Source organism: Larimichthys crocea, chromosome XVI (genome assembly GCF_000972845.2).
Source record: "Larimichthys crocea isolate SSNF chromosome XVI, L_crocea_2.0, whole genome shotgun sequence".
NCBI lineage: Eukaryota > Metazoa > Chordata > Actinopteri > Sciaenidae > Larimichthys > Larimichthys crocea.
The window spans coordinates 9,558,286-9,576,178 of record NC_040026.1 but is presented as its reverse complement, the minus strand read 5'-3'; the positions used below and the strand labels follow the sequence as shown (position 1 = coordinate 9,576,178).

Genomic DNA, 17,893 nt, shown 5'->3' with positions numbered 1-17,893 from the left:
TAACTAAACTTTCATGCAGAGGCAGCCTGAAATCACACTGATCATCTCCAACTGCAACTGAGACAACTAAATAAACCAAAATGCACTTAATGTGGGTTGCAAATATTAATTTATTTAGTCTGTTTACATTAATAAAAACATACAATTTATTTATTTTTTTTAATACAAAACTGGCTCCCAAAACAGCCTTTAGTTTATGTATGTATGTCATGAGTCCTTGTCCATAGTTTTAGTATTTTATCTTTATTGTGATGACTTTCATTCAGTCTCTTCCTCCTCTTCGTCATGATGATGTGAGGCTGCTCTTGACTCAGTGTCGCTTCCTGGTTTTTCATCTTCGTCGTCCTCTGACGTGTCCTCACTAGAGTCATCATCTTCAGGTGCACTAAAGACAAGAAATGACAGTTTGAGGAACTTAATCATCATATGAATGGAAAACAAGTATGAATGTACAGATATATTTTAAAAGTATTTGGTATTTTCCAATCAATAATGGCTTGCTGGCTTTACTTAAGTTTTTTGAAGTTAAGCTGATGGTATATCACTGTGTAAAAATGACATATTACTTTGAAACAAGCTAAAAAATGATGATTTTAAATGGAGCTACCGTCAACAATAACATGACAATTACATGACTGAGTTTCTTTAAACAGCTCCTTTTTTTCTATACACTTCTTATTTATGAGTAATTTCTTATCAAACTTGTGTATATGAGCTGCTTTGGCATATATTTTTTTTAGAAATAAAAGGGAAGGGCTATGATTTTAAAAGCTGCTTAGGCCCTACTGAGGAGAGTTGGAGTTATCTTGCAAAGTTATTTTTTTGTTTTCTTTTTGAACTTGTATATAGAGCATTTTGTTTCATTTACTTTATTTATTTTGTTTTTGCAAATACTGGCACTGTTACACCTGGTGAGGTGGGACAATAAATCATGAAACATAATTTTTTCCGACTAAGCCTGGATTTTTAAAAATAACGATGAGGTTGAAACAAAACCCTGCAACAATATGATATATGCATCATCAATATTTACAGACAAACAGCCCACCTCACTCTGAGTGAAGGTATAAAATTGCTTACCACATAGGTCTGTTGAGGTTTCTACATTCTACTCCTGAGTCCACATCAAATGGATCTGCAAACGAGACAGATGATTAACAATTCATCAAGAAGAAAATTGCTTCAGCAAATAGACGTCACAACTCAAAAGAACAAAATGCATCCTACTCTGTGTATGAGGCAATTTTCCAGAGATGCTGGAAACAATTAGCCTGGTTCCAGACTTCTGAATCACTGCCCACATCTCCAATTTGTTCAGCAGTTCAAATTGATCAAAATCAAATGAATGGCAAATCCGTCGGATTACTGAACATCAGTCTAGCAAACAATGCCAGGAACATTCACATCAGTGTTTAAGAGAAAGCTAGAATTTTAAGCCACACATCACAACTTACAGTGGCCTTTATTTTTTTGATGAATCATGAAACTCATAAGTAATTCAAGACCTTTAAAAGCCAGAGGAACTATGTTTTATGATGTGCACATCCTGAAAAGAAGTACTTAGAGACCAGTTTCCCCAATTTAACAAGGTGAGTCATTAGTGACATTGTGTTGGAGCAGATATGAAATAAATAATGTATTTTAGTCCGTTTCCTTAAAACAATACAGATTCTGCCATTTTAAGGAGAGCTTTCACCACAATAACATAACCTACAAGTTGTACATGAAGCCAAACCAAGGCTAAAATGAGGACAGATGTGGAACTAAAACCCAAATGACCTCCGATCACCTCTGCTACGCAATATGTTGAGAAAACACCAATTTATTACCAAACTCCTCATCCTCTGGTTTAGACGTGAGAAAATCCTTTTCTACAGAGAGCAGCTCTTCCTCTGACTTGCAAGCAGCATAACGTTCCAGCAGAACTTTATTGAGATCCAGGAACACCGTCCCCCACTTGAATTTGTTCAACAAGAGCACTGCTAGCTCCTCAAAGCCTGCAAAATCAGACACAGTATGTGATTATATCACTGCTATAAATGTGTATCAGGATACTAAAAGCAGTCAGGAAGACACTAAAGCTAAAGTCTTACCTACAATGCAGAACGTGGCAGCAAAAGCCTCAACGCAAGACAACTTGCAAGGCTTGCCGTAGTTGACGGGGTTTGCTGCTACAAGGTATGGCAGTAACCTGGGGTGAGTTCCAACCATCTTGTTGAAGGGAGTCTCTTCCAATTTGGCCCAGGAGCAATCGATCACCGCTAACCCACTTTGAGCCACAATCTCTCTGTGCATAAACATCCACACAAAAGTTTTTTTAGGCACAAACATCTTCATTATCAGTGACTCATGCTGTATGAAACAAACATCTCAACACACCTGTCTGCTGGCGTCACATACTTTGTGCCCATCGGACTGAGTATGAGTCCGTTAAATCTCTGATTGAGGCGCAGGTTGCGAACAAAGCCCTTGCGTACCAGCTTTCTGCCAGTACAACGTTTGGGGTCGCAGTGACCCAACTCCCACATGGCAAGTGGACATGGCAGTTTCACCAGAGGGGCCTCGGCTCCCTCCTCTAGGTGAAGACTTGCTGAAAAACAGAGTGACAAAGGACAAAGTGTACATTATGATGTGTGAACAACCAATTAATCAGTTTACCTATAATATAGTGTTATAGATTATAAAGAGTTGCTTTCATAATTCAAATCAGTATATTTCTATCACACTGTGGAGGCATCTACATTATTCTATGCAGTCGTCGAAGCACGAAGAGAAACAGGAAAAGACTGGTCAAGAGGTCCTGCTCTATCCTGGACTGCCCCCTAGACTCCATAGAGGAAGTGGGGGAGAGGATGATGTCCATCATGAACAACTCCTCTCACCTCCTGCATGAGACTGTCCTTATGCAGCCCCTTCAGCAACAGGCTGCTACTCTCACCATGTATGTCACCAAGGAGCTCTACCACAGGTCCTCAACACCAGCATGACTTTTTTTTTCTATATATATTTCTTATTTATGAGTAATTTCTTATCCATCTTGTGTACATAGTTTTTCTTAAAAACTCTATTTGTAGTTCCATTTCTTTTTTCTATAAAAAAATTGTATTCCTATTTTTACTGTTATGTCGTTTTCTATTTGTAAAGATCATAGCACAGGTGTCTTTTCTTAATACAGGTTTAATTTAATCCAGATTTATTTTATAGGTTGATGTATGTTTATGTTCGATGCTTGAATTTCCTTCAGGATCAGAAAAGTATCTATCTATCTATCTATCTATCTATCTATCTATCTATCTATCTATCTATCTATCCATCTTTTTATGAGTTAATGAACAGTAAACATTGTTTCACCCATTCAATTCAATTCTAACCATAACAAGTTATTATAGCAAGGCACCATCCTAAAATATTATCATGTAAATCTTTAGATCCATGGGTACATTTGTCCTTGGTCCACATGTATAACACGAGTTCAAACAGTGAATGCATTATTACCTTCAAAAGCAGTGTGCATCTCTTCTGTAAAGGCCTCTACGGACTTCCCCTTCATCTTATGCCTCTTTTCTTTGCCCTTGTTGGCAGGTTGCACAAACTTGCCTTGTTTCTTTCGTCCCATGTTGCAGCTAGTAAACAACTAGTACCTCAGCCTGCACTCACACCGATCAGCCTCTGTTTACCTGCTGCACTGTGGCATTAGCTCCCCAGCTATCCCACTGACAGCAGCATGTCTGAGGATTTATCTCGATAAACTAAACGTGTCGTATTTTATCTGCGCGTACACAAGTTACAGGTTCAAATATTGGATTTAAATCCAGCCTCTGTCTTCCCTGTAGTGTGTTTTATATCGTTGTAAACTACAGCTCGCTCCTCTTTGGCTACTCTGTATCGTGGAAAGCACGTCGTAGTCCGACACATGCGCACATCTTATTTTGATCACGTGGCTCTGTCACATGACGAACGGCAAACAAGTCAAGGAAATGTAGCTGGACCAAATGTCACATTTCAGAGCCTCAAAAAATCAACAATGCATCGTTTTTATAGCGCAATGCATACTTTGTTAAAGCTGTGGATGGTCTGCGTGTCCCTTTACAGTAAGTGTTTTTATATTAACTTTGTTTTATGGCTTTAATACCAAACCAGATGCGACATATGCATTGTGGTGATGTGTTTTAATTGACTCGAGTGTGTTTTTTTTTACTCAGTAAACCATGGACTGGCCGGTAAAATGAAGATAGTCGAAGAGCCAAACACATTTGGGTACGTGAGACTAAACCATATGTCACAGTGTGCGTCGTGTAAACACCTTTCTGATTTATTATCTCTGTGTTTAGGTTGAACAATCCTTTTCTGGCTCAGGGAAGCAGACTACAGCCTAAAGTGACTCCATTTCCAGTGTCTGGTAAACTAAATTTACATGATTTAATAACCCCATTTTGTTTAACATTTCAAAAAAGTGTTTAAATGTTTTTGAAGGAAAATGGTTAACCAGTAGACGTTGACTGAAAGTGATCACACTAATGTCCCCCTCAAGGCCCTGCTCATCTGCATCGGCTTGCTGGAAAGTGCTTCAGTTTCACAGAGTCAACGTGAGTATTTCAGTGTTTTTATTCCCCATATCTGCTGGCTCTCTACAATTTCTTGTTGGACTCATGCAGGGAACATCAGAGTATCTGGAAAAAAAACAAAATTAAAGAGAGTGTGTGTGTGTGTGGTCATTTTGCAGGTATAAATATGAATTCTGTCCATTTCACAACATCACCCAACACGAGCAGTCATTCAGGTGGAATGCGTACAGTGGGATACTGGGGTGAGATGGCAGTTACCTTACATTATCTACAGCTACCATGTGTTGTAAACATCAATATGTGATGTAAAGTGTGGATTTGTGTGCTCCTAACAGGATCTGGCAGGAGTGGGAAATCGTAAACAACACTTTCACAGGCATGTGGATGAGAGACGGGGATACTTGTGGAACCAGAAACAGGGAAACAAAGGTTAGTGAATGTTTTAACATTTTCTGGTGGTCATTAACCAGCATGTAAGAGTCCGACAGGGTTATCCAGATTCATGTGTCTCATCTTAAATCAATACATCAACTCAAAATCAAAGTCATGATTAAATAAGCAATCACCAAAATGAAAATTTGTTGTGTAACTTCTTTGTTGTCATGTTTCTGTAGGTAATCCTGGTCTGCAGTGCAAGCAGCAAGCTTGCTCAAGTCTCAGAGCCCAGTACTTGTGTGTACTCTCTAACCTTTGAGACTCCACTTGTCTGCCATCCACATTCCCTTTTAGGTAAGATGAAATCTTACAGCACAAGACAGCAGGGTGTACGCCGGTATACAGAGTATACCTACTTCTAAATGCTCTCTGATGTACATGATTCAGTAGTGTTCTGTAAGCTGAATTTGAATAAAAAAATAATACTTAACTGATTCTCAAAATACATAATCATGTAGTTGTCTCATCTGTCCGTGAACCAGTATTTATGGACTGCACCTTTTCTGTGGCTAATGTTGGATTCATAACAATCCTTACTCTAACTCCTACTGGCCCATTTTAGGGTGAACTAACTTAATAACAGAGCATTTATCCTTTGTCAGTGTTAGAAGTGATTTCTTACCGTGTGTATGCTCTTTTTAAGTGTACCCGACACTAAGTGAGGCGCTGCAGAGGGAGTGGGATGAAGCTGAGCAGGCTCGCTATGAAGGTCTTATCACTGAGCAGGTAAAGACCAGTGTGACACAAAACTGCGTGACTCACTCGATCACTTGCATGCTGATAATATGTATAGCTGATTCGAACACAAGACTGTCTTTTGTTCTATTTGCATTGAAAATTATATTGTAATTTACATTTCAGATAGCAGCCCTCTTGTTTAAAGTCATTTATTTTTATTCCAGTTTTAGTCATTCATCTATCAGTCTTGCCCTTTAACACACAATGCATGTCTGCTACAGGGATACAATAATATCCTGAAGGATATTTTTGAGGATGCTGGTTTTCTGAAGAGCCAAAAAGTGAAGATAAAGCCACCAGAAGCTGCCGCAGCCACTTCAGAAACACACAACTCTTTACAGAAGTGTACAGAGGTGTGTGTGTGTGTATTTATGTGCCGATTCAAAGAATAGTCGCTATTATAATACTACTTAAAATGTGAAACCGATGTTATATTCACTTTATATTACTTTTTTTGTACAGGATTTCCAAAAACAGAGAGAAGAGATTGAGAGACTGCAAGCTCTCCTCACTCAACACAATATTCCTTTTGATTCAAAGCAAAGTAAGGGAACACAACCACGCTGCCTTCAATCATTAAAGTTTTATACAGTGTCTAATAACTTAAACATAATTCTTCTATGCGATATCTCTGTATCTCTCCGTCTTAGATGAAGCAAAAAGCACAGTGAGTGTGACGGTAAAGGATCAACACCTGAGGGGAGACACCGGCCTTATTGATCTGCCGTGAGTCAACCAGAGCAAGTCACCTTCTTCTTCGCTCCATTTTCTGTGGATCGAGTAGATTTGAAGATTTTGTTGGTCAATGCAAGTGACACAGACACTCACTGGACAGTATTGCCATCAGTAAAGGTTCTTTGAAATAAGCGACACTGAGAACTTATTTGTGGATTACAAAACTCTCAGACTTGTGCAGAACTTTTTTTTTTTTTTTAATCGAGGAGTTTTGACACTCAGCCGGCTCTCTCCAGGACTTTTTCCATCAGAGAGGATCATCGTAATGAATCAAATTCTGTACAGAGGCAACATACTGAGAAATAAAACACAGTTTTTAAAAGAAAATGGAAAGTTTTGAGATGGATAAAAAGTTTAATGTATAATTTCACATCCCAACATGTGATTCTTCTTCAGCAGGTTTGCAAATGATTTACAAGACAAAATTGAGTCCCTAAAAACAATAACAGGTACTCTTTCCACTTACTTGCTGCATTAAAATGCACTCAGAATCAGAAAACATCAACACAGGCTATAACATCTATAAGGCTATAACAGGATTTAAAAAAATGGACAGGACATTAAGTATTAAACAATAAACATTATTATTTATGTGTTCGGCTAAACATAACATTTTAAAAATGTATTTGGAATATTGTGTACTGTATTTGGGTGTATTTTTATAAATCCAGGAAGTGATGATACCAGCCCACATATAGAGACTCTGTTTCCTTCCTGAAAACTTTGTAACCTGAGTTAAGAGTCAAAACACGAGCCTTTGTAGTGCAGGAGGCCTACATTCTCCCCGATCCTGCAGCCTGAACTGGCAGCTGCTCCTGTACCTACTGTATATCTGTTTTGGATACAGAGAAGATTACAATGAGTGGATATCCATCTGTGTGGGGCATACATGGAGTTTCTGTGAAGAGTTGGTTGTAGAACCAAAACATATTTATTATGCTTATACCTTCAGTGGCTGAGAAAAGTTATTCTCATCAGTGACTTCAGATTATGGGCTTTGACAGGCACAAACATGTCTGACTACAAACATTCCTGAGACTTAACTCCAGCAGTCTCTCGGTTTTCTGTATCGTCTTCAAATCTGTCCATAAATCCTGAAACTGGACTCTGAATTCTTTACATTTGGAGCTGGAAAAACTAGTGAAAATCTGCCACTGTTAGCTGAGGTACTACTCTACTCTTAAGTGTAACTTATAATAAGAATAACATGTAAGTTGCAACATGTTTCATAATATGGCTTTAGTGACTGATTACCGTCAGGCAACAATGTATTAAACTGAAGAAATGGAGAAGAGAAAGTAACCTAGACACAATAAATTAAAAAAATGTGAATAATACTGGCAATTTAATCAAAAGTCATCCTTTTGTCCCACAGGACTGCCCCAAAAAACTATATATAAAACAATAACTTTTAGTCCTAACTTGAAACCAGGGTAATAATCCAGGTCCACTGATCAACAAACATGTTTCAGTCTTTATCTGCTGTGCTTTGGGGTGTTCAGGAGAGGAGCTGGATAACTTCTCTGGCTCTTTGCGCCCTCTGCTGGACAACTTTGTCCTCTGGTGCTTGTCCAGACTCTTCAACCAGAACTAAGGCCTTCTGCACTGTGGTGTCTTTGGCTCCTCCACGCAGCCCCTCCAGGTACTCGAGCAGCACGGAGAACTTCTCATCTGGAATCTGAGAACGAGTTGTTTTTTTTAAAATCATGTTGCTTGAATTCTGTTGAGCGATTAGTTTTTATATTATATATTATAGCCACACGTAAGCATCTTTTCAGCATATAGATTGATAATGCAAGAGCTACACAAAATATTTTGGAATACTAAAATGAACTTTCAAAAGTGTTTGTAACGGCAAAACCATGTTATAAATATCAGTCTTGTCATTGTGACATTACTCTTTCTCTAACGAGAGTGGGTGTAACTCAAAATAATCAAACAGGAAGACATTACACTAAGGTCAGTACCTCCTTCACTCTAAGCCACAGCTTAAAAAAAAAAAAAATTAAAAATCCCCCCTGCTATCAAGGGTTCATGTGGGTTCACTTTACCTTTTCAGAGTCGAACATATGCTGCAGTAACCACGTCTGCCTGGTCTTCTGGAACTTCCACTCTGCACGGTTTTCAGCCCAGCTGCAAAGAAGAAACCATTGTGAGTTACAGGTGGGCTGCAGTGTCAGCATCAGTTAACTACTGCAAAAAGTAGCAGATAGTGGGTATAAAAATAGAAAAAAAGATCTGGAGATTATTGGAAATTTTAAGAGATGCTAGTTTGTTGTCTGAGTTATTATACTGGGTTACTTTAGGGCAGGAACAAATAACAGGAACACTTTGACAGTGTACTCCAAGACTTACAAGATACAGAAGAGTAAAAGTATAGTAATACGTCAAAGCAGGTGAGGCTGAGAAATCCAGAGTTTTACTCTCCAACATGGGTCTTAAAAACACTGCATCATACATGTCCCACGATGCAATGTAAGAACATCTTTCATTAGACCCTGACTGTTAAGTTACCACGAATATCTTTCAAACTGAGCACCCGAGTCTGTAACAAGTTTTCTGTTTCGTCTTAAGCTGAGACGACCCTGTTGACATAGACTCAGACTTCAAGGGTACTGAGGATTTTCACAGGCCCTTTGAGACTCTTTAAAACTAGTATGGTGAACTTCATTTGTAAAGTCAGTGGGATTTCTCTTTAACATAACATAATTCACCAGCACACTCAAAAACACAAACGACGACCTCAAACATTACCGACGCCTCTGTGACACACTGAATTAAAACTACAACATTACAAGATTCACCAGAGTAGTATTTGTTTTGGACAGCTGTACTGTCTTGCATTACACTGTCCAGGCGTCCTTGTATGTTTTTGCCGTTACAAAAGGGAATTCATTATTTTTAGCAACATTGCGTAACTTCTCTATAACAGATAACAGATCAACAGATTCAAAATCATTCTGATGCTACACTGACATGTAATCGGTTGAATGGTGTCGCTGCCGTGCCCCGAACGCCTGTTATGTAACTTTATCCTCCGAATATGATCCACGAGATGCACGTAATGCTTTATGGCACTAAGTTGCACACCAACAGCTATATCACTGACTTTGGTGAAACTGGATTATATTTTATGGAGAAAATATTTTCTGCTTTCCCTCTGATGTAGTGTGGCTGCTCTGCATCAACTCAGTGATTTACAGAGTTTTCTGATGGACAGTGAAGTAAACTGCTGCCAACTACAGCTGCTGTTAGCTAATGTTATAATTATTACCTGGGCTGCCTGGACTATGAGCACAGAGCACAGCGGGAGTGTTAGTGTTTGTACCACAAGGAATTTGGGACCACCGGGAAGAGGAGGCTTTTAGGCCGGGGGCGTGGGGCATGCAGACAGGGAACCAAAGCCAGTGTCATGCTAGAACTGGAGCTAGGACATAATGACAAAGGCTGAAAGAGTAGATCTGGCACTGACTTGTTGTTGAGAGCTTTGTGAAATAAAAGGCTTGAAGACAGACACTGAGCTGGGCGTCTTTTGGACTAGTAAAAAAAAAAAAAAAAAAAAAAAAAAAAAAAAAAAAAAAAAAAAAAAACCTGGCTGCCTCGTCTTGTGTTGTTGCACTTACTTGATGTTTGGTTGTTAGCAAAGTTGTAGACTTGGTAGTTTTTGACCATAAATAATATAATCATAACAAATACATGCATACAACTGTCAAAAACTGTCCATATTTACCACAGTGGTATTGCACACTAAAACTAGGAGCACTAGTCATCTCCTCCTTTCTTCCTGGTAATGTGGATACAGACATGGTGTGGTTTCTTATGTAAGAAGCGATGACATCATAAGGAGGAGGCCTGTGCTGTACTAAATAATAACAGTTCTTACCAGGTGAGGTAATCTAAGGCCTGCTGAGGTGCAGTTGGTCCAGATGCTTCAGTTTTCTCCAAAGTTTCTCCTTCGGCTTTAAGCCTCTTCTTCTCTTCCTTTTTCAGGATCTTCTTCATCTTCCTCTCCAGGACCCGCTTCTCCTCTGGGCTCAGGTCCTCCTCTCCCTCCAGCACAGGGGCTGTATCTGAAATCTGTCACAACAAAGCGAAGCAAAAGCTCATGGGAGTTATCCATGTTAACAGACCTGCCTTTGTAGACTCTTATCATTTTCTGTGCTCGCTTTCCAACATCCCAAAATAACTCACCCGACTGATTAGAAGATAAATGTTTGAACAATCACTTCATGTTTTGTGCCACATCCAGACAATTTTTTAGTATTTTACAGTTTTCTGGATCAAGTGCAGAACTGATCTTTCTTTAAATAACTAAAGTTTCATTATTATTATTATATAGTTTCATAAGGTGACTTTGTGTGATTTTGTTGTCACAGCCTAAAGACAAGTGAAAGACAAATGCACTTTTGGGTTTGGATCACTTCCTGTTGTGCTGCAGCTCGGAGGGACGTTTCCTGTACATACAGCCTTATGAGGTCAGCGTGACACGCATTTACACAGTTTACTGTGGTGCACAACAGTGATGCATTTCAGGCACATAGGCATGCGTATTTACCGCAAATGTTTGCATTGTTTAAAAATAACCGCCTGTTAAGTCAGGTTCTTGCAAAATCATGCAAAGGAGCCACAGATACAAATATATATCATATTTTTGATTGAAACAAAAAAATTGGAGTTCAGTTTCATGACTGAGCATCTGTTTCTCTACCACGAAAAGATGCTTTGCACAAAATTACTCTACAGAGAAGTAAAGCCAAATTAAAGCTTGTTCACTCCTGCAGCCAGCAGCACAACTTAAACACTGCGTTTAACTCTGAGGGGGAAGTTAAACAAGGGATGCAGTATGCTCTCTGATTTAACGGACCTCAGTCTGCACGGTGATGAAAAAAAAAAAAAAAAAAAAAAAAAAGGGAGGGGAGGAAAAGATTTTGATCACATGGCCACGAAGTCATTCTGCAAGTATGCTGACGGGGTTCTGCCCACAGAAATATAAAAGCACTTCACTGTGAGCGATCGTGTCCATGCAACGAGCATCATTTTCAGAGCTTTGAGTCGATCAGCAGCGACGGGCCGGTGCATACAAAACAGAAGAGGAGTGGGTGACGAAAGCAGAAAAAAATGGTAAGTGGAAACATGTGTTTTTAATGAGCAAGGCAGTTCCTCAAAGGGGAGCGGACAAAGACTGGCCAACGGGGACGTGTGGTTGCAGAAAAGATTTGAAAAGAAAACATTTTTTATTAAGTCAGAGCTGAGATATAAAAGGTTCAAAATATAGCTCAACTGAATTCATTTAGGAAGGAAATGAACTTTATGTTGTAAGAGTATGTTCCTGTGGAAAACCCATGTAATGATTCACAGACTGAGCAATAGTAAACACTGTCTAAAATGTATAAAAAACAGCTGATAAATGAGCTAATTTACTCAACCATGGTAGCTCTAAACAATGCATTTCCACAGCTGATTTACGGACACCAGGTGATAAATACATATCTAACGGTTTAGTAGTTTTCTGTTCGTCCTCTAATGGGAGGAAGAGCTTGACAAACAGCGGAGGGTGATGATGAGAACAGGATCTCATTAGTGGGTGTTTTCTCTTTTCATTTCCAGACTTCTCCAAGCCCAGATATGTCCTCAGCTGTGGGGAACACTACACTGTCTTTTTCTGACAGTTCCACTATCGCAAACAACATCCCAACTTCAATGGATTCCAATGGAAGTCAAGCCGTGTTAGACAAAATTGCAGCAGATGACATAACCTCCAGAGCAAACTATGTGTACAGTTTCTTGGCTGCGTGGAGCCTCGTCGCAGCCTGCTTTCTGCTCTACAGCTTCATCCAGACCTACAAAGCCCAAAGGCGGCTGGCCTGGCTCGACTGCCTGCTCTGTGCCTTTTGTGGCTTCCAGCTGCTGCTCCTGTTCCTCTCCCTCCACTCTGTGGCCTACAGACCTAAATACCTGCACACTACAGGTTTGGGCTGTGCCACTCTCTCCTTCACAATAAACACAGTCTCTCTGTGCGGCCTGTTGATCTTAGTGCTGATGGCTTATGTCCTAACTATGGATCCACCATCCCACGGCCTGTTGAGGAAGCCCGGGGTCTGTGTGGCTCTGGTGATCCTGACCTCTGTCCTGATTTCTCTGCTGCTGGCTGGGATTCGTGGACCCAGGGATGGTCTGCAGAACAGTAGTAGTTGTTATATGGATCCAGTCAGCGTTTCGTATGCAGCTGCTAGATTGTGCCTGGCCTTATTGATTCCCTACATCCTCCAGCTGGGACTTCTGATATGTGGCTGCATCCGACAGTTTAGATCTAATGGACGTTTCCTTTCCGGCTCTGAGGATGGTCCTGTGTTCCTGACAGTCACTGTGGTCATGTTTCTCTGCCACCTGTTCTACAGTGTGGTGCTAATGAGAGGAGCTCAATCAGCGAAGGACGGGCTGAACGTTTACGAGCGAGCGTTTCTGAGCGTGGCCGAGTTTGTACTGTTCTCAGGGAGCAGCGTCAGCCTGCTGCTCGTGCTGTTCATACACAAGCCAAGTCGAGAGAATCTCCAAGGAGCTTATAGGCAGCTGAGGGACTGCTGTCGAAACCCAGGGCACACCCAGCCCAACCGAAACATCATAGCTCCCCACATCGAGATCACAGACACCCTGCAGGACATAGAGTCATAGAGGACAAATACAAAAAACTCTCTGGTCTGTGAGAACAGGACTTCAATGTATTAGATATATTTTAATATAACTTTTTATAAGCTTTAGCCGTTTATTTTTCTGTGCTTTTACATGCTTGCATTCTTGGTTATAGTATCTCCAGTGACTGAAAGATTGCAGAACTATTTTTCAAATTTCATTTTTTGTACATTTGTTTTACAAAAAAAATAAATATTTTGCTGTACATCCTCAGAATTGTGCAATATGTTGGTTATCTCCCTATTGTTACTAGAATAAAACAATGTTCATACAATTATGAATGAACAATGATGAATAAGACAATTTAAAAAGTACTTACAGTTGATAACTTGTGCAATTTAATGTCTTGAAAGCGCTGAGATAAACCTCTTTTCTTGGGAAACACACGTTGTTTGCATTAACATGAGCCCATTTAGACAAAATGCCTGGAAAATCCTCTGTAACTCCCAGAATGCCACATCGGAAACATTTAGTCATGGAAAGTAAAAGGCGGATTTGATGTTTAGTCCAACAGTGTCGATTTTCTACATGTTGATATTTTTAAAAGCTGCTAATGAACCAAAACAAGCCACAGACAAGTAATACTTCTTTCAAGAAACTGATGGGCGCCAGTTCTAGGAATAACAGACCTACATGGATCACATATTGCATCGGTGCCAACACGGAGGGGCACAAAACCAGGGACCAGCAGGAAAATGAATGCGGGAGCCAGGTTGTATAAAGTATGTCATGGGAAATGTCAAGACGTTATTCACACATTGTGCAATCGTAAAAATAAATGTCAGAAAATGATTAAATCCAACACGTGACACATTACAGCATGTCTTGGCATGTCACTGAGAGTCTCATAAAGAGGTAAAGAGGCCTATAAACCAGAAGAAAAAGCTAAAGTGCAGCTAAATAAACTTTTTGTGTCTGAAACAAGAAAAACCTCTTTTGTGAGACTATTCCCGCCCTGTCCATCTTGTTTTGTGTAAATATGTCGTTCAGTCTGTCTTCACTAAGAAGTCCCCGACTCCCATATTTATATATTTGAACTTTCTACAATCATAGACGTGTTCACACTTCAGTGGCAGTGTCGGCTCCAACTTAACTTGAGTTGAGTTATTCATGCAATGAAATAACTCCATCTAAAAATACATAGGTGATGTTCAATATGACTATTTACTCTAATGCTAATACACTGAAGCTGTGACAAAAAAAAACAATGTCTTTATATTCGGCTAGAAAAACAGGATTTATATATATGTGTGTGTGTGTGTGTGTGTGTGTGTGTGTGTGTGTGTGTGTGTGTGCCTGTGTGTGTGCCTGCATTGTGCGTCTGTATGTGGTGGGTGGCACCAAAACACACCTATAGATTTACTGTAACACCTGCTTTCGTCGTCGTCACCATAACAGTGAGGATTTGGAAGAGCGCAATGCACTGCAAGGAAGTGTAAGGTAAGTTTAAGTTATGTTATATATATGTATGTCACAGTATGCCTCATAGTTAAAGTTGATATAGTATACATTATAGTGTTTTATACTTTTCAGATTAAAGCTGCTGTCAAATATGCCAGTAATACAACTAAGAGTTTTTTTTTATACTAGTGGACATAGTAGTCTAAACCCACTCTGACTACCAGGATGCCTTGTTTTTATGATTTTGTACCCTTGTAATGAACTGGAAGACTCAAAAACATACACATATAAACTCTTAAATAAATGATAAAACTGCAGGTTTGCTACAGCTACAGGACAATAATAAACTTCATAGTGTTGTAAATGACATTCACATATAAACAGGAATATCTCTTTATCTCAGGCTGCACAGAATTTTCCAAAGTGACCGTCAACTAATATACTGTACATTCATGGTCATTCATTAATAATGCGCACAGGTGTTTTGACTCTCGATCTCTAATCATTCACTTCTCCGCTCTGTCTAGAACAAAGAGTGAGCATCAGCTCCACTACACACCCAGTGCAGTGCAGAAAGAGGAAACGGATGGCACCACGGACTCCACAGGGGCTAAAAACCTTTGGAAAACTAACAGTTATGGCAACTTATCACAAGTTCAGCATGGAAGTGTAACACGGACATGACCATGTATGTGGACTACAGAGTCATCACTCAGTATAACTTGACTGGCCGGCTAAATGACACACAAATGGCAGTCGTCTCTGGTTTTGTGCAGGTGGCTTCAGAGAACCATGAGCATTATATTATTAGCCTCTTCCTCTCCTGCTTCTACATGATATTCCTGTTCCCTGTCGGCTTCATTGGAAACATCGTTATTCTAGTGGTCAACCTGGACCACAAGGGCCGCTTGTCAGCCCCGGACCTCTACTTTGTGAACCTGGCCATAGCTGATCTTGTCCTTGTGGCCGACTCTCTGATTGAGGTGTTCAACCTGAAGGAGGGCTACTACGACATTGCCAGCCTCTGCACCTTCATGAACCTTTTCCAGCAGGCCAACATGTACAGCAGTGTCTTCTTCTTAACCTGGATGAGCTTTGACCGGTTCGTTGCACTCACTGGCTTCATGGGCCGCAGCATGCCACGCGCACGTCTTAGCTGCTGTCTTATCTGGGTGTCCTCCTCTTTGTTCACCGTGCTTCCTTTTGCTATAGCTCAAGGGCAGCACGCTGGAGAACTCAACTTCTGCTTTGCTAATGTGACACAGATTCAGTGGCTGGAGGTGTTGCTGGGCTTTTTGCTGCCTTTCTGCATCTTGGGTCTGTGCTACTGGAAAATAGCACGCATGCTCCAGCAGAGCCGGGGGGAGCAAAGCGGCCCTCAGCAGAAGCCTCGGAGGCAGAAAGCCCTTCGGATGATCTCAGCAGCCGTGTTAGTCTTCTTCCTCTGCTGGCTCCCGGAGAACGTTTTTGTAAGTGTTCACCTTCTACGAGGGGACACAGATGGCGGCACGCTGTGGCACGACTACCCCCTGACAGGTCACGCCGTCAGGCTGGCCGCCTTTTCTAACAGCTGCCTCAACCCGCTCATCTATAGCTTCCTCGGGGAGACCTTTCAGGACAAACTGAAGCTTTTTTTCCAGCAGAAGAGCAGATGGAACAAGCTGCACAGGTCATCCTCCATCCATGTACCAGCTACAGCCACATGTGGCCAAGCAACATGTGACAGACCAAACCAGTCCACACATTTAAACTCTAACATCATTTTACTGACCGTTATACTCCCCTCAAATAAATATCCACTGCATACGGTAGGTCACACAGATGACTCCAATGAAAAATGTGAGTTCCCCCGAGTAGCATTCACAGAAACCAGCAACATAAAATGACGTGCACATTGGAAAGAAAACAAACGCTTACCTCGGTTTGCTCTGTCGTCTCTGTTACGCACTTCTTTTTGCGTTTCTTTTCCTTTTTCTGTTTTTTATCATCTGCTGTCACTTGTGGAATCTGTACCGGAGCCTCCTGAATAAAACAAACATTCAATATTTCTTTTTGTGTTTTTTTTTTATGTTGTGTCATCTAAAAACAGGCACAGGGACTGTGCTACTCACTTCCACTTCCATCTTTTTCTTTTTCTTTTGTACTTTAGTGTCCATCATTTCTTCTGCGTTTGTACTCGACTTCTTCCTTTTAGAAGGGTTTGAGTCTGGTTTCAAAGATTTGTCTTTGGCCATGATGTAATTTACCTACAAACAAAATGAGGTGCATGTTAAGAACAGATACACAGACAATAAACCTGCTTTTCTTCATTTAGTGTGTTAAACATTTATGACAGAGAAACAGAAAGAAAAATATGAATAGCTATAACTGCATAGAAATCTCTTTATTCCCATCTTTATCCTACTATTGCTGATGGACTGACACAGACTTCATGAAATGAAGGAATATGCTCGACTTCACTTGAATAATGTAAACAGCTTTTCACAGCCGAAGCAGAGACGCGGGTTACCATGGTTCGCACATAGAAATGGTATAACCACTAAAACACAATCATGGACCACACGTTTATTTCATAACAATGTTCTTTAATATGAATGTACTTACTTTAAGTGTGAAAACAGCGTGCGGAGCTCAGGAGCACAAAACAAGCATGGGAGCTCAACCGGGAAGTGATATCGGCAAGGTGAAGCGTGATTGGACGGACGTCGCTCCTTGTTTTGTGATTGGTCGACTGCTTCAAAGACACTTAAAGTACAACACAGTGACTCTAAGGATTTTATCACAGTGTGAAACATAAAGCAGCTAAGAGCTTGAGTAAGGTTGCATATATATATATATATATATATAATATATATATATATAATATATATATATATATATATATATATATAGAATTGAGGTTAAAAGCTCAAGATGAGTTTATTAGATGGGAGAAATGTAAATTTTAACAACTGGGCAAACTCATGCACTAATAAAGATCATGTAATATGTTTAGATCAGAATCAGAAATACTTAATAATAAAATAAAATAATATAATAAAAATAATTATTAAAATAATTATATTATAATTATTTTAATATTTATATATATAATATATATATTTATATATAAATTATTTTATAATAATAGAATAATAATTTATATATAATATTATATTTATTTATATACTATATATTTATATTATTATTCATAAATCTTTAAATTATTTAAATGCTTCAAACAGCCACCTCTAGGTCTAACACATAGAACATTTTGGCAAATAACTAAAAACACGTTTTAACCTCATATTATGTCACTAATAACAGTATTACATCGTAATTATGATATT

At 39.6% G+C, this 17,893-nt stretch overlaps 5 protein-coding genes across 5 annotated transcripts; 3 read left to right on the top strand and 2 right to left on the bottom strand.

Annotated features, from left to right (window-relative positions):
• Positions 1-92: 92 nt before the first annotated feature.
• Positions 93-3,642, bottom strand: tsr3 (TSR3 ribosome maturation factor). Its single transcript, XM_010736243.3, has 6 exons — positions 3,496-3,642; positions 2,380-2,590; positions 2,094-2,287; positions 1,830-1,997; positions 1,081-1,135; positions 93-385 (listed from the first exon to the last, which is right to left on the bottom strand). Exons 1-6 carry the CDS (start codon positions 3,614-3,616, stop codon positions 259-261), a joined length of 876 nt encoding a protein of 291 aa, XP_010734545.1. The 5' UTR covers positions 3,617-3,642; the 3' UTR covers positions 93-258.
• Positions 3,643-3,895: 253 nt separating this feature from the next.
• Positions 3,896-6,800, top strand: gnptg (N-acetylglucosamine-1-phosphate transferase subunit gamma). Its single transcript, XM_010736242.3, has 11 exons — positions 3,896-4,091; positions 4,203-4,257; positions 4,332-4,399; positions 4,532-4,586; positions 4,724-4,807; positions 4,901-4,994; positions 5,180-5,294; positions 5,644-5,726; positions 5,960-6,091; positions 6,201-6,282; positions 6,389-6,800. The coding sequence occupies exons 1-11, from the start codon at positions 3,914-3,916 to the stop codon at positions 6,466-6,468; spliced, it is 1,026 nt and encodes a 341-aa protein (XP_010734544.3). The 5' UTR covers positions 3,896-3,913; the 3' UTR covers positions 6,469-6,800.
• On the bottom strand, positions 6,673-17,295 carry chlsn (cholesin). Its single transcript, XM_010736241.3, has 6 exons — positions 17,169-17,295; positions 16,676-16,810; positions 16,482-16,586; positions 10,357-10,550; positions 8,525-8,606; positions 6,673-8,151 (listed from the first exon to the last, which is right to left on the bottom strand). Exons 2-6 carry the CDS (start codon positions 16,796-16,798, stop codon positions 7,972-7,974), a joined length of 684 nt encoding a protein of 227 aa, XP_010734543.2. The 5' UTR covers positions 16,799-16,810; positions 17,169-17,295; the 3' UTR covers positions 6,673-7,971.
• LOC109141640 (uncharacterized) lies at positions 11,393-14,198 on the top strand. Its single transcript, XM_019272777.2, has 2 exons — positions 11,393-11,594; positions 12,081-14,198. The coding sequence occupies exons 1-2, from the start codon at positions 11,592-11,594 to the stop codon at positions 13,143-13,145; spliced, it is 1,068 nt and encodes a 355-aa protein (XP_019128322.2). The 5' UTR covers positions 11,393-11,591; the 3' UTR covers positions 13,146-14,198.
• On the top strand, positions 14,463-16,466 carry LOC104923268 (G-protein coupled estrogen receptor 1-like). Its single transcript, XM_010736314.3, has 2 exons — positions 14,463-14,603; positions 15,092-16,466. Exon 2 carries the CDS (start codon positions 15,245-15,247, stop codon positions 16,448-16,450), a length of 1,206 nt encoding a protein of 401 aa, XP_010734616.2. The 5' UTR covers positions 14,463-14,603; positions 15,092-15,244; the 3' UTR covers positions 16,451-16,466.
• Positions 17,296-17,893: the final 598 nt, after the last annotated feature.

What these genes read in the sequence shown, in the direction of transcription:
- tsr3 (XM_010736243.3), bottom strand. Translation starts at nt 3,616, where the DNA reads ATGGGACGAAAGAAACAAGGCAAGTTTGTGCAACCTGCCAACAAGGGC. An exon ending in GATGCACACTGCTTTTGAAG is followed by an intron (nt 2,591 to 3,495) that starts GTAATAATGCAT and finishes TCTGTTTTTCAG; the next exon opens with CAAGTCTTCACCTAGAGGAG. An exon ending in ACCAGAGGATGAGGAGTTTG is followed by an intron (nt 1,136 to 1,829) that starts GTAATAAATTGG and finishes TCTCGTTTGCAG; the next exon opens with ATCCATTTGATGTGGACTCA.
- gnptg (XM_010736242.3), top strand. Translation starts at nt 3,914, where the DNA reads ATGCGCACATCTTATTTTGATCACGTGGCTCTGTCACATGACGAACGG. An exon ending in GAAGAGCCAAACACATTTGG is followed by an intron (nt 4,258 to 4,331) that starts GTACGTGAGACT and finishes CTCTGTGTTTAG; the next exon opens with GTTGAACAATCCTTTTCTGG. An exon ending in GCGTACAGTGGGATACTGGG is followed by an intron (nt 4,808 to 4,900) that starts GTGAGATGGCAG and finishes TGCTCCTAACAG; the next exon opens with GATCTGGCAGGAGTGGGAAA.
- LOC104923268 (XM_010736314.3), top strand. Translation starts at nt 15,245, where the DNA reads ATGACCATGTATGTGGACTACAGAGTCATCACTCAGTATAACTTGACT.
- chlsn (XM_010736241.3), bottom strand. Translation starts at nt 16,798, where the DNA reads ATGGCCAAAGACAAATCTTTGAAACCAGACTCAAACCCTTCTAAAAGG. An exon ending in AGAAAAAGATGGAAGTGGAA is followed by an intron (nt 16,587 to 16,675) that starts GTGAGTAGCACA and finishes TGTTTTATTCAG; the next exon opens with GAGGCTCCGGTACAGATTCC. An exon ending in AGACGACAGAGCAAACCGAG is followed by an intron (nt 10,551 to 16,481) that starts GTAAGCGTTTGT and finishes TTGTTGTGACAG; the next exon opens with ATTTCAGATACAGCCCCTGT.